This window comes from Convolutriloba macropyga, chromosome 12 (assembly GCF_964194025.1).
Source record: "Convolutriloba macropyga chromosome 12, txConMacr16.3, whole genome shotgun sequence".
Taxonomy (NCBI): Eukaryota; Metazoa; Xenacoelomorpha; order Acoela; family Convolutidae; genus Convolutriloba; species Convolutriloba macropyga.
The window spans coordinates 15158559-15178358 of record NC_134479.1 but is presented as its reverse complement, the minus strand read 5'-3'; the positions used below and the strand labels follow the sequence as shown (position 1 = coordinate 15178358).

Below are 19800 nucleotides of genomic sequence, written 5' to 3'. Positions count from 1 at the left end.
TATAATTATGTTCATACATATAATTATGTTCATACAATATAATATATATATATATATATATATATACTATTTATTTATTTTTTAAATTTTTGGTTAATTTTTCTATCAATCCAACTTATGGCCCAGTTTGAGCCACTTCTTGACCCTTAAAAATATTATGTGATAGAACCGTTATGGAAAGATCTTACTTTTTAGAATAGCTACATTAAACGTTATGTGTGTGTGTGAGTGTGTGTGTGAACGCTTCCGCAAGAATATTGGTACTATGTGAACAATTATCTGTCTAAATAGAAGTTTTAATTAAAAAACTTTTGTCGCTCATTAAGCAATAAAGGGAACGAAAGAGTAAACTTTTATCTAAAATCTCTTGATCGATAATTTTAAATTGCTCTAGTCTCTTCTTAATTTTAAGATTTTCCACGAAAAATGAACTAAAAACAGTACAAAACATTCCTTTGTGGCAGAAAGTACCTTTTAGATATTTTGGCTGATTAGCAACAGAGAGAAGAAAAAGGCTAACAATTTCTTATCGGAGCTATATCAAAATTTTTTGAGTTACACTTCAATAATCTACAATGCTTCTACGCAACATATTTCTGATTTAAGCAAATCTGAGACCGGATAATTTTTATGTAAGTGTTAGAGCCTTTATTAAACAACGAAGTTTCGGAACTTAACGAGAACTTAATGAGATTTCACAAGTATACACACATTTTTTTTCTTTATTAACACATTGCGCAATATAGCCCAGCTTAAGCACCTCCCTAACCCGTAAAAATATTATTTTATAGAACGTGTATTCGCTGGGCAGCCTCCACGCAATGATTGTTTTACGTATGAGCAAGACAAAGTTTTATTATTTTTTTTATTAAAAGCAACGATGGAAAGAACTAACTTTTTGAGAATGCCTACAACGAACGTTATATATGATTTTTGACGCCCTTTACAGTACATATTGCCGCAATTAATTTTTTTTGTTTGAACATACCAATGACCCAATATAGTAGCTATTTGAAAAGAAAATCGTTTAGCAGGCGAAAAAAAGTTGGGTGAAAGAGCTGACTTTTTCCTATGCAAGCTAGATAAAAAGATCCTAATGATTCAGATTCCAACTATATTGTAGAATTTCCACGCAGACTTTGATCTGTTCGGACCAGCTAAATGACCTAATAAAACATTTTATATTGTGCAGCGTTTATTTGCTCAAAAATAAAAACACAAATTAAAAAAAGCAAATTTTTGGAGATTTCTTGACAGCAAGTATTTACGACAGTTTAGACTCTACAAAAAAGAAGATGATCGCAAAATCATTTAAGCTGAGTTTCAACATTTCCTTGAGTCAAAAAAACACTACAACTAAAACCTGTTTTCAATTTTTACGCAACAATAGTAAAGAATAACGAAAGATTCAAATTTTTTCCTATGCAAATTGGATCGAACAGTCTTGATAAATTATGTTCTACATTCATTGTGGAGCGTCTAAAATAAACAAACCTGAATAGAAGAATTTGTTGACTTGGTAAGATAAATTTGCCATTCAAAATTTGCTTTTAAATTTGCCATTCAATAAATTTGCATTTATTGACAATTTAAAGAAGAAAACAAAGCAAGCGCGAAAACAAGAATGAGTTCCGTGACGACATGAATTCTATATACAAAGTTGAGACTCCACAAAAACTTTAATTTCTTTGAGAAAAATTTTGATCCCAAGAAAATCTACTTTTAAATGGTTTCTTTGCGTTTTAGCAACAAAATATTTGACCCCTATAGGCCAACTGTTTTCAAAATTATTGATAATATAAGCACAAAGACCAACGGAAAGGTTGCATACGCAAAATTTGGTTTGTTTTGAACTCCTTCATTCAATTCATTTTTTAAAAAGTTTTTTTCGTTTTTCAAACAAAAAAACAAATGAGAATTTTTTCTTTTTTGTATAGGTCGAATGTTTTTCGTGATTCAAACTTTACTTACATTACGGAGCTTCCACAAAAATTTGGACTGGATTTAGAGATTAAAAACCGCCAATAATTTTCACTCGTTCTTAAGACGTGTGCTTGCTTACTAATAAACTACAAAAAGTGCAAATTTTTCTTTTTCAACCAGCAAAAACCAAACACTTTGATATTCTAGAATTTGGACACAGTAACACAGCGTGAAGCTGGCTTACAAAAGTTGGCATGGTTTAAACAACGAACTGGCAAGAGTACTACATTTGAACTTTTTTTCGCCTAAAAGGCGCCAGAAAAATAGAAAAGGCTAACTTCCTCCAAGGCAAGCTGGAACCATTATTCTTAATGTTTCAGACTGCAAAATCTATGGGCAGTTTTCATACAAAAAGTTACACTAATTGCAGCAACACCGATTACATTTAAAATTATCTCTTAGAACTTTTTTGGCTAATCAGCAACAGAGAGAAGCAAAAAGCTAACAATTTTCTATCGAAGCTAGATCAAAAACCATTTTGAGTTAGACTTCACAAAATCTGTGATACTTCCACACAAAATTCGATCTGTTTCACATGAGTCTGAGACTGGAAAAAATGTTTAGTAAGAGTCAGATCCTTTATTAAACAACAAAGTTTCTGTCTCTTTATCAGAACTCATTATTTTAAAAAATTTACTGATGACGGTAACTCTGCATATATATATATATATATATATATATATATATATATATATATATATATATATATATAAATAAATGAAAGCTTCCGCAAGAATATTGGTTCTATGTGAAAAATTCTTTGACCAAATAGAAATTTTAATTTAAAACTTTTTGTCGCTCATTAAGCAATAAAACGAACAAAAGAGTAAACTTTTATCCAGAATCAATTTATCGATTTTTTAAAATTGCTCTAGTCTCTTCCTAAATTGAGGATTTTCCACACGACAAATGAACTGAAATCTGCAGCTCCTTGAATCTTTAAAAACTTTTTTAAAAGCAAGTTCGCAAGTTTTACAGTATAAGACATTGAAAGAGATAAATTTTTTTATTATGCAAGCTTGATAAAAAATTCCTAATCATTTGGACTTCACTTACATTGAGGAGCTTAATCACATAATTTTGACATTCTTTGAGCAGTTTCTCGGCCCTTCAGTTACATTATTTATATGAAACGTTTATTCGGTTATAAAAGAACATATATGCTAGATTGCCGGGAAATAGACGCTTTGGCATTCCATGGAATCGAAACAACTAAAGAAATAAGATAGACAGAGTGACCACCAGTCTTTTAATAGACCACTAGGTTTTTTTGTTAGATTTGGACTGTCAGTTTTTTTGAGCCGCATGAGCTCTATAATGAAAGAGCCCTTATGGAGCTTTTTCAAAATTCATAATCGAAATCAAAATCTCAAGACTCCAATACCCATGAATAATTACATATACGTATGACACTAGTTAGATGTTTTAGTGCAGTAATTTTTTTGTGAAGTAAATTATGCAAAAAATCAGTTCCAAGAAGTCGGGTAGCAAGAATCATCGATGTAGATGTAGACGAATAAAAAAACTATTAATTCAAAAGAATGAAACAAACATTAATTCTAGGCAAGCAACATCAAAACTTAGAAAGTTTCACTCTTTCTGAGCAACTTCTTGACTCGATGTAAAAACTTGTATTTGAATGGTTTATGTGGCTATTCGCACCAGAAGCAGCATGATTACTTCTTTTCTCTAAGCAAGTTAAAAAAAATTAAATCAAAACTATTGAAGACATAATTTTTGCATGCAAAATTTGTTCTGGTTTTAGCCACTACTTGGCGCGTTGTTTTTTCAAAAAAAAAATTCAATAGTTTTAAAGGCAAATAAAAAAGACCAGAGAACTAATATAATTGCAACAAATCTTGTTTGAGAGCACCTAAATAGTTAATCATTTTCTTAAGCAACAAAGGGAAGATAAACTAGCTTTTTTAGGCTCAATGGATGAAAATTCTTAATGACTATGATTCTACAAACTGGAGACTACAAAGCGGACTTTACAAACTGGAAACAAATTAGACTCTACTGGGGATTGTCCGCTCAAATTTCGGGCGTAATTGTGCTACTTCTTGACACAAAAAGAGACTATTAATTGTTCCGACCCTCTTGAGGGGGAGGAACTATATACTCAATTGGGTTTTTTTTTGTTCCGTGAATTTTCGCCGCTCGATATATTCATCGTAGAGAGTTGAGACTGGTATCATTAGAAAGCTCGTCCGGCGTAGAATATGGAATTAAAAAGATTTTTTTAATTTTCGTTTTCTACAGGGAGTTATCGAGGTTTAAACTTCTGAGAAAAGAAGAGTGAATTCACGTTGTTTTTATTCACATTTTCCGGAATTTTTGCCTAAATTTTCGTCAATTTTGCTAAAATTTGTTATAATTTTTAAGAATAGTGTCGTTGATTTTATTTATGAAGACAAACAAGCATTGTTGATTGTTTTGATTTAATTTTTTTGGTCAAAAAATCTTGATAAACATTTCAAAATTTAGCCTTTTTCATCAAAAACAGCACGAAATAACCTACTTTAGTCCACTTTGATTAAATTTGCCAATAGTACACCCCCAAACAACACTCATACAATCTTTGTAGACTGAGAAGGGGGCTATTTCTACTTCAGAGTCCGCTGAGAGTGCACTGTAGTTAAAACTTTGCCGTTTTTTTGCTAACTTTACTCGTTGATTATCAAAAATGCAGAATTTATTTTTAGTTTTCAACTAACAAATTATCTATATCTACAACATACGAAAAATCAATTGTTCCTAATGGACAATAGGTATTAGCAGGGCTAGTTTTGGGCCATTCTTGGACTGTTACAATCCAAAAAAAATCGGGTTGTAAACAGTCCGTCTTTTTTAAAAAAAAAAGACTTTTTTTTAATAATAAAGAACAGAACATATCATATCAAAGCTCAGGAGTGATAGGTCCAACCAATTCGCTTGCTAATTAGCTCAGAGCTAATGCATTTAGTTTTTCAATTGAAAGTTTACGGTCGTTTCCTTTTTTAAAATAATTGACTTTTCAATAAATAATGGCTTAATTAACTTTTCCTCTATTTTTTCTTAATTTGTTCAACTTACAGCTTAGTTTCAGCAAAGAAAGACTGCTTCTTCTTTCTACTGATTTAACAGTTATTCTCGGTTGCAGTTTTAAGCCTGAAGTTATTGTTTTCTGGCTTTGATACTACAAGATTTCAGATTTTTGTTTGTTTTGATATTTGCCAGTTTTTCACGTTTTCTAATTTTGTCACATTATCACATTATTGACAGTTCTCATGTCACCTTATTAGCATTCAGAGTAAAGCCCAATTGAACATATTAAAATCCTGAAAGATATACATCATCGTTTTAACGGCCTCGACGCCTCTTTCTTGAAGAAATCAATTGAATTTTTTAATTTTGTCTCTATCTGTCATTTATACTTTGTCGTTACGGTCGTATGAAATTTCCTGTATAGTGATAGCTTTCATTGGTTTTTCATGGAAGAATAGGAGAACAGATATTTTGATATTAGTAGATAGCTGATGGCTTTCACGACTTTGAAAACAATCGTTTTCCAAACTTTATAAAAAAAACTTTTTAACTTCGCAATTTCGTTCTTTTTATGTTTCTTTTTGTTACCTAATCTCGTTAGTTAATTACGGGTCAAATATGGCATTACGGGTGTCAAGGGAATAAAAGGTATTGGTGTCCCAAAATCTTTTTTTTAAAGAATTTGTTATGACCTTACTGGCTTCGACACCGGTTTTCACAAAAAAAAATAAATTAATTTGATTTTTGTCATATTTGACGTTCTTTTTGTAAACGCAAGAAATATTCTGGATAATTCCAGGTCTCGAGGGATTCCTTTTCATGAATAAACGACTTTATTTAAATAGCTCTTTTTGTAATTAATGCCTTTCGTGACATTGAATGTAATTTTGTTTCGAAAAAAAAATTAAAAGTATTACATACTTTAGCACTTCGCTTTTTTGTCTTAATTGATTCCTAATGGTATTCATTACTTTGAAGTTAACTGTTTCAAAAAAATAAGTTAATTTTTTTACTTTACTGTTTTTGTTCTTTTTTGTATATTTGTTACCAAACCTTTTTATGGACTGGTCGCATATGTTTTCTGGTGATTTATAAGTTATTTTTGTTTAGTTTTAGGTTTATCTGACGGTATGTTGACTTTGTTATTAAATTTAGTTTTTAAGAGGGACATAAATTTTTTGATGTAATTAATGTTTGTTGTTGTTTGATTTTGCTGTTCGTCTTGACTCGCTTTCTTAATATTAACATACTACAGCAATCTAATGCATCAATTTTTACTCCACTGAGTTATTTGCTTATCGTTATTTGCTTATCTTATCGTTCATACAGAATTTTTTGAAAAAGACTTGGGCTTTTTTGGGATTCGCAAAAAATAATTTTTGGGTTTTTCTATCTGTTCCTCATTTGGTAGACAATTATGCCAAAATTGTGTATGGGCGGGGTCGGAACCTTATGTGCCATAGCACATTACCGAGCCGCCTTGTAAAACATATATTCTGTTATTAAACAACAAGGAGATTGAAACAACTAATTTGTCTCTCAAGCAAAGTAGATCGCTTTTTTGTGGATCTAAAATCCTAATTCATTGGGGGATTTACCCAACATCTTTATATCTGTTTGAGCAAATCCTTAAACCAATGAAAAACTACATTATGCTGCCTATTTTCTTGACAAGCGTTACCAAAAATTTTTTGAAGATTCAGCCTGTTAATAAAATTGAGCGCTCGCAAACAAGAATCAAAATATTTCAACAGCTCCTTGATTTGATTAAAAGCACTTTAACCAGAAAACGACTTTCGCTGTATATACTAAAAAGGATTAAAAAACTTAACATTTTTTACTAGGCACATTTGATAAAAAATCTTTTTGATTTGTACGTTACACGTATTTTAGAGCTTTTACGAACAAATTCGTCGGATTTGAGCATCACAATGACCCATTAAATAAAGCTATTATCAAAGTTTTAAAGTTCTCATTAGGAAACAGAAATAAAGAAGGGCCAACTTTTTTTGCAATGCAAGCCGGATCAAAAACATACTAATTTAGGATCGACATACGTCAGTGAGTCTTCTCTGGTCTGCTTTGAGCAAATCCTTTAACTAATAAAAACATCTAATTGAACAAAATATAATCGCCCATTAAACAACAAAACGCTTTTCGCATGGTTGCTGTTTTCTGTCGTTTTGTTTCATTTTTGTCGATAATGATGCAATCAGTTCAGACTGATTGCAGAATTCTTGAGTTGGTTTCCTTAAAGAATGAAAACACCTTACATGCCATTGCAAAAAACGAGTTGTTCCTATTGGTATTCATATGTTTATGTGCCTCACCTTGCTAAGAAAGAGTATACATATATGGATTTTGCAGAATATCTGATCTTCATCTCAAATGGATATTTGTAAGCCACAAAGGTAAGTTTTGTCAACCTACACATGAAGAAACGAAAGTCTCGAGAGTACATCAAAATCTAGACATCGATGAACACACAAAACTCTGCTTAAAAATGTAGGAATTTTGTTTCGAGCGTTCATGTTCAGAAGTTGGGGCGTTTGTTTAAAAATTTTAATCCGTTCATCAGATTTCTGTGCGTTCATTTCCAGAAATTTAAGAGCAATCCTGTTCAGATTTTTCTGGTTTGATCAGCCTGTCGGTCGTTCATGTTCAGCCTCTCGTAATATCAACAGACTTAGTTGGTTTTTCTATGATGTTTCCACACTATGTAATTTTTAACGCAAAAAACAACCTCATGCGTTCATCATCAGTCTTGACACTTTTGACTCTATTTGAGATTTCTGCCTTACGGAGCTTTGACGAACACCACCACGACTTGCAGATGAATGTTATATTTGTGTTTGACAAGCATTTAAAAGGTAAAATCCAAGAATTTTTAAAACTTTTTTTCCCTGTGACAGACAAATTCTGCCATTGAGGAAGCCACTAATTGATTTATAAATGGAAGCTCAGATTATGAGTAATTTGACGCTTCCATTATCGGTGTTTTTGTTTTTTTTGTGAGATAAAGTCTATACGTTTTCTGTTAATCCACGCATGGGTTCTATCTCAATTGGTCAAGCGCAGTTTTTAGTTTATTTAACATATTCACTCTCTAATTAAAAACACACAATCTCTTAATTCGGTTTCAGTGGTATGTTTAAGAAAAGCAACGAAACATTTTGCAAATAAAAAATATAATGAAGGACGGCGCTAAAAAAGCAAGTTCTCAGCAATTTTTGAGTCGCCAATTGATAAGTGAATATGAAACGATAGGATTATGTTGTCAAAAAATCAATAGGAACTCAAGCTCAAATTTTTTCAGATAAATATTCTGTGCATTTTCAGACATGGCAATACTCATGAGTTAACGAAAAGAAACAAAAAAACTTTAAAGACTTACCGAGGTTTTTAAAGTGCTTTCAAGAAATTTTCTAGTCTTTGCTTGAAAAGGATAAACCAGAATTTCCATCAAGAATAATCAAGAATTGTATCTGTGTCTTGTTCAGTAAGAAATCTTTATGAACGTAAAGGAATCTTGTCGGGTGTTATAAGATTACCAATACCGTCTCGACTCGGGTGTTTTAACAAAATATACCCCCAGGATGAGGCCGACAACCCAAAACAGTTTTTGGTCAACTGTTCGGATTTTTGGACTGTTCGGTCTGGCCAATACCAACATTTTGACATGTTCAGTCTGGCCAGTATCCAACTTTAGATGTATTCGCTTTGGTCAACACCCACATTGTGCTCCGTCGGTCTGGCCAGAACACATTTTGTAGTCTTTTTGGTCCGGCTTTTCTGTCTATTCAGTCTGGTCAAAACCCGTAACCAAAGCAAAATGAAAATGGTCCAGCCAGAAGAAGAACCGGAAAATGTAAAAATATAGGCGCCCAGGTTGAGGTCCCAGACGGAAGCAAGTATGTCCAGACCGAAGATGAACGCACGAGGGGGGCGTCGTGCGTTCAAAATGACATAGTCTGGAAACATCAAAAAACGCACGAAAGTCTGAACATGAACGCACGAAAGTCTGTCGAACGCACGAAAGTCTGGACACGAACGCACGAAAGTCTGAACATGAACGCACGAAATTCTGTCGAACGCACGAAAGTCTGGACATGAACGCACGAAAGTCTGGACATGAACGCACGAATTTTAGTGCGTTCATGATCAGACTGTCGTACGAGAGTCTGGACATGAACGCACGAAAGTTGGTTGAACGCACAAAAATTGGTTGAACGCACGATAATTGGGTGAACGCACGAAAGTCTGGACATGAACGCACGAAAGTCTGGACATGAACGCACAAAAATTGGTTGAACGCACGAAAATTGGTTGAACGCACGAAAGTCTGGACATGAACGCACAAAAATCGGTTGAACGTACGAAAATTGGGTGAACGCACGAAAGTCTGGACATGAACGCACGAAAGTCTGGACATGAACGCACAAAAATTGGTTGAACGCACGAAAATTGGGTGAACGCACGAAAGTCTGGACATGAACGCACGAAAGTCTGGACATGAACGCACAAAAATCGGTTGAACGCACGAAAGTCTGGTGAACGCACGAAAGTCTGGACATGAACGCACGAAAGTCTGGTGAACGCACGAAAGTCTGGACATGAACGCACGAAAGTCTGGTGAACGCACGAAAGTCTGGACATAAACGCACGAAAGTCTGGTGAACGCACGAAAGTCTGGACATGAACGCACGAAAGTCTGGTGAACGCACGAAAGTCTGGACATGAACGCACGAAAGTCTGGTGAACGCACGAAAGTCTGGACATAAACGCACGAAAGTCTGGCTAACGCACGAAAGTCTGGACATAGGCAACTTCCGTCTGGGACGGTCTGGACATACTTGCTTCCGTCTGGCACCTCAGCCTGGGCGGCGCTGACTGTTTGTCAAAATAGAGGTCAATAATTTACAACCAAGACCTGTATCGAGATGATTAGACTACTTCAATGAATTAATTTCTGAACTTAGCACCGGTGTTTAAAAAGACCGGTCTTTGACTAAAAGTTTCTAAACAAAAAAGCGAAAGAAATCATATTTTTTGGATTCTTCTACTATTATAATTGGCCGGGCCAATGGTCTGGACTAGGATGAGCAGTATTGGTCTGGTATAGGGTCTGCTGAATGTGCCCAATGGTGTGGACAACGGTCTATTTGGTCTTGTCAGATGTCTAACCTAGGTTCTGTTCGTTCTGGCCATTAGTCAGGAGAATAGTCTGTTCGGTCAGACCAAAACCTAATTTTGGGTATGTTCGGTCTGGAACCCCCGGTCTGCAAACCAAGTCTGTCTTGGCAAAAACTGTTTTGTGTTGCAGACCTCATCATCCGCCATTAGACTAACCGTTCCTTTGTCACCAACACAAACTTTAAGGTTTTTTTTTCCGTGAGCTAAGATGCGGTTTGCAAAATGTAATAGGTCAAATAGATTTAATTAGTGGAATAGAATAGGTAAAACGAACCAAAGTGACCCACTTTGATAGACGAGTGGGTTTGTAATGCAAAGAACTGATTGCAATGTTATATTGGGTGAAAACTCTGGCATTTTCATTGAGATGATATTTCTGTTGTTTCATTCCAACTTCGATTGGTTTTTCATTATTATGTTATGGTACTGATGCTGACAACTTTGGATAAGAGACCTCAAATTCAGAAAACAACTTAAAAACAACCTAAAATGTTTATGTGACAGACTTGATGTAGCTTGAAAGAGGGTCAATTTGTTCAACGTATACTTGTTTACAGATTTGAAGCCTCGAAAAACAGGAAAGTACGAGAGATCGGGTTTTAGGAGACGCCCAATTTGGAGCACAGAAGGGTGGTTGTAAAGCATAGCGAACTGGAGACTTAAACGTAAGAGAAGCTGGCTTGAATCCAGTACTTTTTAATTGTCCGTAAATTCTCACCCACTAAGACCCAATAGGCAATGTTCTACAAAAAAAGCAAAGATATGAACATTTTGATCTTTATGAGAAGAGAAAATTACAAAATTCTGCTTTTTCTTACCCATGAATGAAGCCCATAAGATACACATGATACATCCAGCTCCGCTTGAATGACTGCAACACTCTGTAATTGTTAAAATCAACATCAAAAGCAATGCGCCTCCTGCGAGTGCTCCAAAAATGAATGATACTGCGGCCAGATATCCGACAGTTGTGAAGTTTTTCACATCTTTGACGTCTGTTGAGTTCCTACTCTGATAGAGCTTCACTTCACCGACCCACTCTAATAAAAAGAGAAGGAACCCACGTTTAGACCTCAAATTATGAAAAATACCATACTCGACCATTAAGTGACGTGAAAAGTTCATTCTCGACCCAAACACCTCATGAAAAGGTTTAAGCTCGACTTAAGCGATAACTCGACCTTGGTTCGTGTCAAAATAGTGATGCTGAACTTAATCTCCAACTATTACGGCTGCTGGAAATGACATCAACCCAAAGGCTTCGAACTGGTTCCAAAAATTTTGCAGGCATCTTGAATTACGGTTAATGCACATGTTACCCGGGGCGAGGTGATAGAAATATGACCGACAAAACGTCGTCCTGGGGGGGGGGGTGGTGTCATTCCGGGTCGTTAAATCGAGGATTTTGCCCAAAAATAACGGGGAAAAGAGTGTAAAGAGTGTAAAAATAATATTTTTACACCGTTAGTGCCCCCCTTATTAAGGGTCTAATTACCTGTAAGAGTGTAATTTTAGCGGTGTAATTTTAAGATTTAACGGTGGAAAAAGAGTGGAATACCTTATTTTTACACTCTTTTGATTACACTGTTGAAACTTATTTTTACACTCTTTATTACACCGTTAAAACTTATTTTTACACTCTTTATTACACCGTTAAAACTTATTGTTACACTTTTTATTACACCGTTAAAACTTATTGTTACACTCTTTTTTACACTCTTTTTCTATCATTTACACCCGTAAATTACACTTTAATATGTAATTCCATCCTTAAAAAGGGGGGCACTAACGGTGTAAAAATATTATTTTTACACTCTTTACACTCTCTTCCCCGTTATTAAACCCTTAATAAGGGGGGCACTAACGGTGTAAAAATATTATTTTTACACTCTTTACACTCTTTTCCCCGTTATTTTTGGGCAAAATCCTCGGCCCTTAAACCGTCTCGAAAGCACGCGGTAGTCTGATCAGATGCACTAAATGAGTATACAAATTTAGCTACAGTAGTGTCGGAAATATCTCAATTTGATTTAAAAAAAACAACTCATGAGATTTTTCCATTATGATTTGGGTGTGTTTCCCTCCTCCTTATCTCAACCGGGCTGGGGACCGGCTACGGCGGAGTTATGAACATTCAACTATAGGAGATTTTTGAGCAAAGCACTGGCCAAAAAACCAGGTCTAAACTATATCTCCAAAACAAAATAAAGGCAAACAATAAATAAAACAATTATATAAACAATTATATAAACAATATAACAATTATTCGAATTAGTCGGAAATTTACGTACGAAAAACTAACTTTTTTCCTAGACAATCTATAGCAAAAATTCTTTTTGTTGTAGACTCTATATACACAGGGGATAACCCATACCAAATTTGGTTCAACTTGAACAACTCTATGACCCAATCAAAAAGACCTATTTTTAAAATTATTTATTTGAAATAATAGCAAACTTCCGTATGAAAAACTAACTTTTTTCCTAGGCAAACTATAGCAAAAAATCTTTTTGTTTCAGACTCTATATATATATATATATATAGATGATACTCCATACCAAGTTTGGTTCGATTTGGACAATTTGCCCGACAAAATAGACCTATTTTTAAAATTCAATAATTGCAATTTAAACGAAATAATTGCAACTTTCCGTATGAAAAACTAACTTTTTTTCTAGGAAAGTTAGGCGGACCATTCTTTTTGCATAACAACCTAAATAATAATGGTAGTCTGGGATATCAATTTGGTTCACTTTGAACAACCCCCTGACCCGCTGAAATTTCTATATTTTTGAAAATAGAACAAGCGAATAAGTCAATATTTCCGATTGAAAAACGAACTTTTTTTCTAGGAAAGTTAGGCGGACCATTCTTTTTGCATAACAACCTAAATAGTAATGGTAGTCTGGGATATCAGTTTGGTTCACTTTGAACAATTCCTTGACCCGCTGAAATTTCTATATTTTTGAAAATAGAATAAGCGATTAAATCAATATTTCCGATTGAAAACGAACTTTTTTCTAGGAAAGTTAGGCGGACCATACTTTTAGCATTACAACTTAAATAGTACTGGTAGTCTGGGATATCAATTTGGTTCACTTTGAACAACTCCTTGACTCGATGAAGTTTCTATATTTTTGAAAATAGAATAAGCGATTAAGTCAAAATTTCTGATTGAAAAACGAACTTTTTTCTAGGAAAGTTAGGCGGACCATTCTTTTTGCATAACAACTTAAATGATAATGGTAGTCCTGGATATCAGTTTGGTTCACTGTGAACAACTCCTTGACCCGCTGAAATTTCTATATTTTTGAAAATGGAATAAGCAAATGAGTCAAATTTTCCGATTGAAAAACGAACTTTTATCTAGGAAAGATAGGCGGACCATTCTTTTTGCATTACAACCTAAATAAGACTGGTAGTCTGGGATATCAATTTGGTTCACTTTGAACATCTCCTTGATCCGACAAAAAAGACATATTTTTAAACTTATTTATCTGAAATAAAAGCAAATTTCCGTATGAAAAACTAACTTTTTTCCTAGGCAAGCAATAGCAAAAAATTTTTTGTTTCAGATTATATATATATATATATATATACATGGGATACTCCATACCAAGTTTAGTTCGATTTGGACAACTTCTTGCCCGACGAAATAGACCTATTTTTAAAATTCAATAATTGCAATTTAAACGAAATAATTGCAACTTTCCGTATGAAAAACTAACTTTATTTTCTAGGAAAGTTAGGCGGACCATTCTTTTTGCATAACAACCTAAATAAGAATGGTAGTCTGGGATATCAATTTGGTTCACTTTGAACAACTCCCTGACCCGCTGAAATTTTTATATTTTTGAAAATAGAACAAGCGAATAAGTCAATATTTCCGATTGAAAAACGAACTTTTTTTCTAGTAAAGTTAGGCGGACCATTCTTTTTGCATAACAACCTAAATAGTAATGGTAGTCTGGGATATCAATTTGGTTCACTTTGAACAATTTCTCGACCCGCTGAAATTTCTACATTTTTGAAAATAGAATAAGCGATTAAGTCAATATTTCCGATTGAAAAACGAACTTTTTTTCTAGGAAAATTAGGCGGACCATTCTCTTTGCATAACAATTTAAATAGTAATGGTAGTCTGGGATATCAATTTGGTTCACTTTGAACAATTCCTTGACCCTCTGAAATTTCAATATTTTTTAAAATAGAATAAGCGATTAAGTCAATATTTCCGATTGAAAACGAACTTTTTTCCTAGGAAAGTTAGGCGGACCATTCTTTTTGCACTACAATCTAAACAATACTGGTAGTCTGGGATATCAATTTGGTTCACTTTGAACATCTCCTTGATCCGACAAAAAAGACATATTTTTAAAATTATTTATTTGAAATAATAGCAAATTTCCGTATGAAAAACTAACTTTTTTCCTAGGCAAGCTATAGCAAAAAATTTTTTTGTTTCAGATTTTATATATATACATGGGGTACTCCATACCAAGTTTAGTTCGATTTGGACAACTCCTTGACCCGACGAAATATACCTATTTTTAAAATTCAATAATTGCAATTTAAACGAAATAATTGTAACTTTCCGTATGAAAAACTAACTTTTTTTCTAGGAAAGTTAGGCAAACCATTCTTTTTGCATAACAACTTAAATAGTAATGTTAGTCTGGGATATCAATTTGGTTCACTTTGAACAACTCCCAGACCCGCTAAAATTTCTATATTTTTGAAAATAGAATAAGCGAATAAGTCAATATTTCCGGTTGAAAAAAGAACTTTTTTTCTAGGAAAGTTAGGCGGACCATTCTTTTTGCATTACAACCTAAATAATACCGGTAGTCTAGGATATCAATTTGGTACACTTTGAAGATCTCCTTGATCCGATAAAAAAGACATATTTTTAAAATTATTTAGTTGAAATAATAGCAAATTTCCGTATGAAAAACTAACTTTTTTTCCTAGGCAAGCTATAGCAAAATTTTTTTTGTTTCAGATTTTATATATATACATGGGATACTCCATACCATGTTTAGTTCGATTTGGACAACTCCTTGACCCGACGAAATAGATCTACTTTTAAAATTCAATAATTGCAATTTAAACGAAATAATTGCAACTTTCCGTATGAAAAACTAACTTTTTTTCTAGGAAAGTTAGGCGGACCATTCTTTTTGCATAACAACTTAAATAGTAATGTTAGTCTGGGATATCAATTTGGTTCACTTTGAACAACTCCCTGACCCGCTAAAATTTCTATATTTTTGAAAATAGAATAAGCCAATAAGTCAATATTTCCGATTGAAAAAAGAACTTTTTTTCTAGGAAAGTTAGGCGGACCATTCTTTTTGCATTACAACCTAAATAATACTGGTAGTCTAGGATATCAATTTGGTACACTTTGAACATCTCCTTGATCCGATAAAAAAGACATGTTTTTAAAATTATTTATTTGAAATAATAGCAAATGTCCGTATGAAAAACTAACTTTTTTCCTAGGCAAGCTATAGCAAAAATTTTTTTTGTTTCAGATTTTATATATATACATGGGATACTCCATACCATGTTTAGTTCGATTTGGACAACTCCTTGACCCGACGAAATAGACCTACTTTTAAAATTCAATAATTGCAATTTAAACGAAATAATTGCAACTTTCCGTATGAAAAACTAAATTTTTTTCTAGGAAAGTTAGGTGGAGCATTCTTTTTGCATAACAACTTAAATAGTAATGTTAGTCTGGGATATCAATTTGGTTCACTTTGAACAACTCCCTGACCCGCTAAAATTTCTATATTTTTGAAAATAGAATAAGCGAATAAGTCAATATTTCCGATTGAAAAAAGAACTTTTTTTCTAGGAAAGTTAGGCGGACCATTCTTTTTGCATAACAACCTAAAAAGTAATGGGAGTCTGGGATATCAATTTGGTTCACTTTGAACAATTCCTTGACCCGCTGAAATTTCTATATTTTTGAAAATAGAATAAGCGATTAAGTCAATATTTCCGATTGAAAACGAACTTTTTTTCTAGGAAAGTTAGGCGGACCATTCTTTTTGCATAACAACCTAAATAGTAATGGTAGTCCTGGATATCAATTTGGTTCACTGTGAACAACTCCTTGACCCGCTGAAATTTCTATATTTTTGAAAATAGAATAAGCGAATAAGTCAATATTTCCGATTGAAAAAAGAACTTTTTTTCTAGGAAAGTTAGGTGGACCATTCTTTTTGCATAACAACTTAAATGATAATGGTAGTCCTGGATATCAATTTGGTTCACTGTGAACAACTCCTTGACCCGCTGAAACTTCTATATTTTTGAAAATAGAATAAGCAAATAAGTCAAAATTTCCGATTGAAAACGAACTTTTTTTCTAGGAAAGTTAGGCGGACCATTCTTTTTGCATAACAACCTAAATAGTAATGGGAGTCTGGGATATCAATTTGGTTCACTTTGAACAATTCCTTGACCCGCTGAAATTTCTATATTTTTGAAAATAGAATAAGCGATTAAGTCAATATTTCCGATTGAAAACGAACTTTTTTCTAGGAAAAATAGGCGGACCATTCTTTTTGCATAACAACTTAAATGATAATGGTAGTCCTGGGTATCAATTTGGTTCACTGTGAACAACTCCTTGACCCGCTGAAACTTCTATATTTTTGAAAATAGAATAAGCCAATAAGTCAAAATTTCCGATTGAAAACGAACTTTTTTTCTAGGAAAGTTAGGCGGACCATTCTTTTTGCATAACAACCTAAATAGTAATGGTAGTCTGGGATATCAATTTGGTTCACTTTGAACAATTCCTTGACGCGCTGAAATTTCTACATTTTTGAAAATAGAATAAGCGAATAAGTCAATATTTCCGATTGAAAAACGAACTTTTTTTCTAGGAAAGTTAGGTGGACCATTCTTTTTGCATAACAACTTAAATGATAATGGTAGTCCTGGATATCAATTTGGTTCACTGTGAACAACTCCTTGACCCGCTGAAACTTCTATATTTTTGAAAATAGAATAAGCAAATAAGTCAAAATTTCGGATTGAAAAGGAACTTTTTTTCTAGGAAAGTTAGGCGGACCATTCTTTTTGCATAACAACCTATATAGTAATGGGAGTCTGGGATATCAATTTGGTTCACTTTGAACAATTCCTTGACCCGCTGAAATTTCTATATTTTTGAAAATAGAATAAGCGATTAAGTCAATATTTCCGATTGAAAACGAACTTTTTTTCTAGGAAAAATAGGCGGACCATTCTTTTTGCATAACAACTTAAATGATAATGGTAGTCCTGGGTATCAATTTGGTTCACTGTGAACAACTCCTTGACCCGCTGAAACTTCTATATTTTTGAAAATAGATTAAGCAAATAAGTCAAAATTTCCGATTGAAAACGAACTTTTTTCTAGGAAAGTTAGGCGGACCATTCTTTTTGCATAACAACCTAAATAGTAATGGTAGTCTGGGATATCAATTTGGTTCACTTTGAACAATTCCTTGACGCGCTGAAATTTCTACATTTTTGAAAATAGAATAAGCGAATAAGTCAATATTTCCGATTGAAAAACGAACTTTTTTTCCAGGAAAGTTAGGCGGACCATTCTTTTTGCATAATAACCTAAATAGTAATGGGAGTCTGGGATATCAATTTGGTTCACTTTGAACAATTCCTTGACCCGCTGAAATTTCTATATTTTGGAAAAATAGAATAAGCGATTAAGTCAATATTTCCGATTGAAAACGAACTTTTTTTCTAGGAAAGTTAGGCGGACCATTCTTTTTGCATAACAACTTAAATGATAATGGTAGTCCTGGATATCAATTTGTTTCACTGTGAACAACTCCTTGACCCGCTGAAACTTCTATATGTTTGAAAATAGAATAAGCAAATAAGTCAAAATTTCCGATTTAAAACGAACTTTTTTTCTAGGAAAGTTAGGCGGACCATTCTTTTTGCATAACAAATTAAATGATAATGGTAGTCCTGGATATCAATTTGGTTCACTGTGAACAACTCCTTGACCCGCTGAAACTTCTATATTTTTGAAAATAGAATAAGCAAATAAGTCAAAATTTCCGATTGAAAACGAACTTTTTTTCTAGGAAAGTTAGGCGGACCATTCTTTTTGCATAACAACCTAAATAGTAATGGTAGTCTGGGATATCAATTTGGTTCACTTTGAACAATTCCTTGACCCGCTGAAATGTCTACATTTTTGAAAATAGAATAAGCGATTAAGTCAATATTTCCGATTGAAAAACGAACTTTTTTTCTAGGAAAGTTAGGCGGACCATTCTTTTTGCATAACAACCTAAATAGTAATGGTAGTCTGGGATATCAATTTGGTTCACTTTGAACAATTCCTTCACCCGCTGAAATGTCTACATTTTTGAAAATAGAATAAGCGATTAAGTCAATATTTCCGATTGAAAAACGAACTTTTTTTCTAGGAAAGTTAGGCGGACCATTCTTTTTGCGTAACAACCTAAATAGTAATGGTAGTCTGGGATATCAATTTGGTTCACTTTGAACAACTCCCTGACCCGCTGAAATTTCTATATTTTTTTGAAAATAGAACAGGCGAATAAGTCAATATTTCCGATTGAAAAAAGAACTTTTTTTCTAGGAAAGTTAGGCGGACCATTCTTTTTGCATAACAACCTAAATAGTAATGGTAGTCTGGGATATCAATTTGGTTCACTTTGAACAATTCCTTGACCCGCTGAAATGTCTACATTTTTGAAAATAGAATAAGCGATTAAGTCAATATTTCCGATTGAAAAACGAACTTTTTTTCTAGGAAAGTTAGGCGGACCATTCTTTTTGCATAACAACCTAAATAGTAATGGTAGTCTGGGATATCAATTTGGTTCACTTTGAACAATTCCTTCACCCGCTGAACTGTCTACATTTTTGAAAATAGAATAAGCGATTAAGTCAATATTTCCGATTGAAAAACGAACTTTTTTTCTAGGAAAGTTAGGCGGACCATTCTTTTTGCATAACAACCTAAAAAGTAATGGGAGTCTGGGATATCAATTTGGTTCACTTTGAACAATTCCTTGACCCGCTGAAATTTCTATATTTTTGAAAATAGAATAAGCGATTAAGTCAATATTTCCGATTGAAAACGAACTTTTTTTCTAGGAAAGTTAGGCGGACCATTCTTTTTGCATAACAACTTAAATGATAATGGTAGTCCTGGATATCAATTTGGTTCACTGTGAACAACTCCTTGACCCGCTGAAACATCTATATTTTTGAAAATAGAATAAGCAAATAAGTCAAAATTTCCGATTGAAAACGAACTTTTTTTCTAGGAAAGTTAGGCGGACCATTCTTTTTACATAACAACCTAAATAGTAATGGTAGTCTGGGATATCAGTTTGGTTCACTTTGAACAATTCCTTGACCCGCTGAAATTTCTACCTTTTTGAAAATAGAATAAGCGATTAAGTCAATATTTCCGATTGAAAAACGAACTTTTTTTCTAGGAAAATTAGGCGGACCATTCTCTTTGCATAACAACTTAAATAGTAATGGTTGTCTGGGATATCAATTTGGTTCACTTCGAACAATTCC

General features: G+C 33.5%; 1 protein-coding gene across 1 annotated transcript in view; it reads right to left on the bottom strand.

Moving 5' to 3' along the window:
• LOC142350741 (uncharacterized) overlaps positions 1-19800 on the bottom strand; it is a 104991-nt gene that overhangs the window by 22829 nt on the left and 62362 nt on the right. Inside the window, exon 2 of the mRNA XM_075402693.1 lies at positions 11022-11243. Within this exon, the coding sequence (XP_075258808.1) occupies positions 11022-11243 (222 nt within the window). The remainder of the gene's footprint in view (positions 1-11021; positions 11244-19800) is intronic.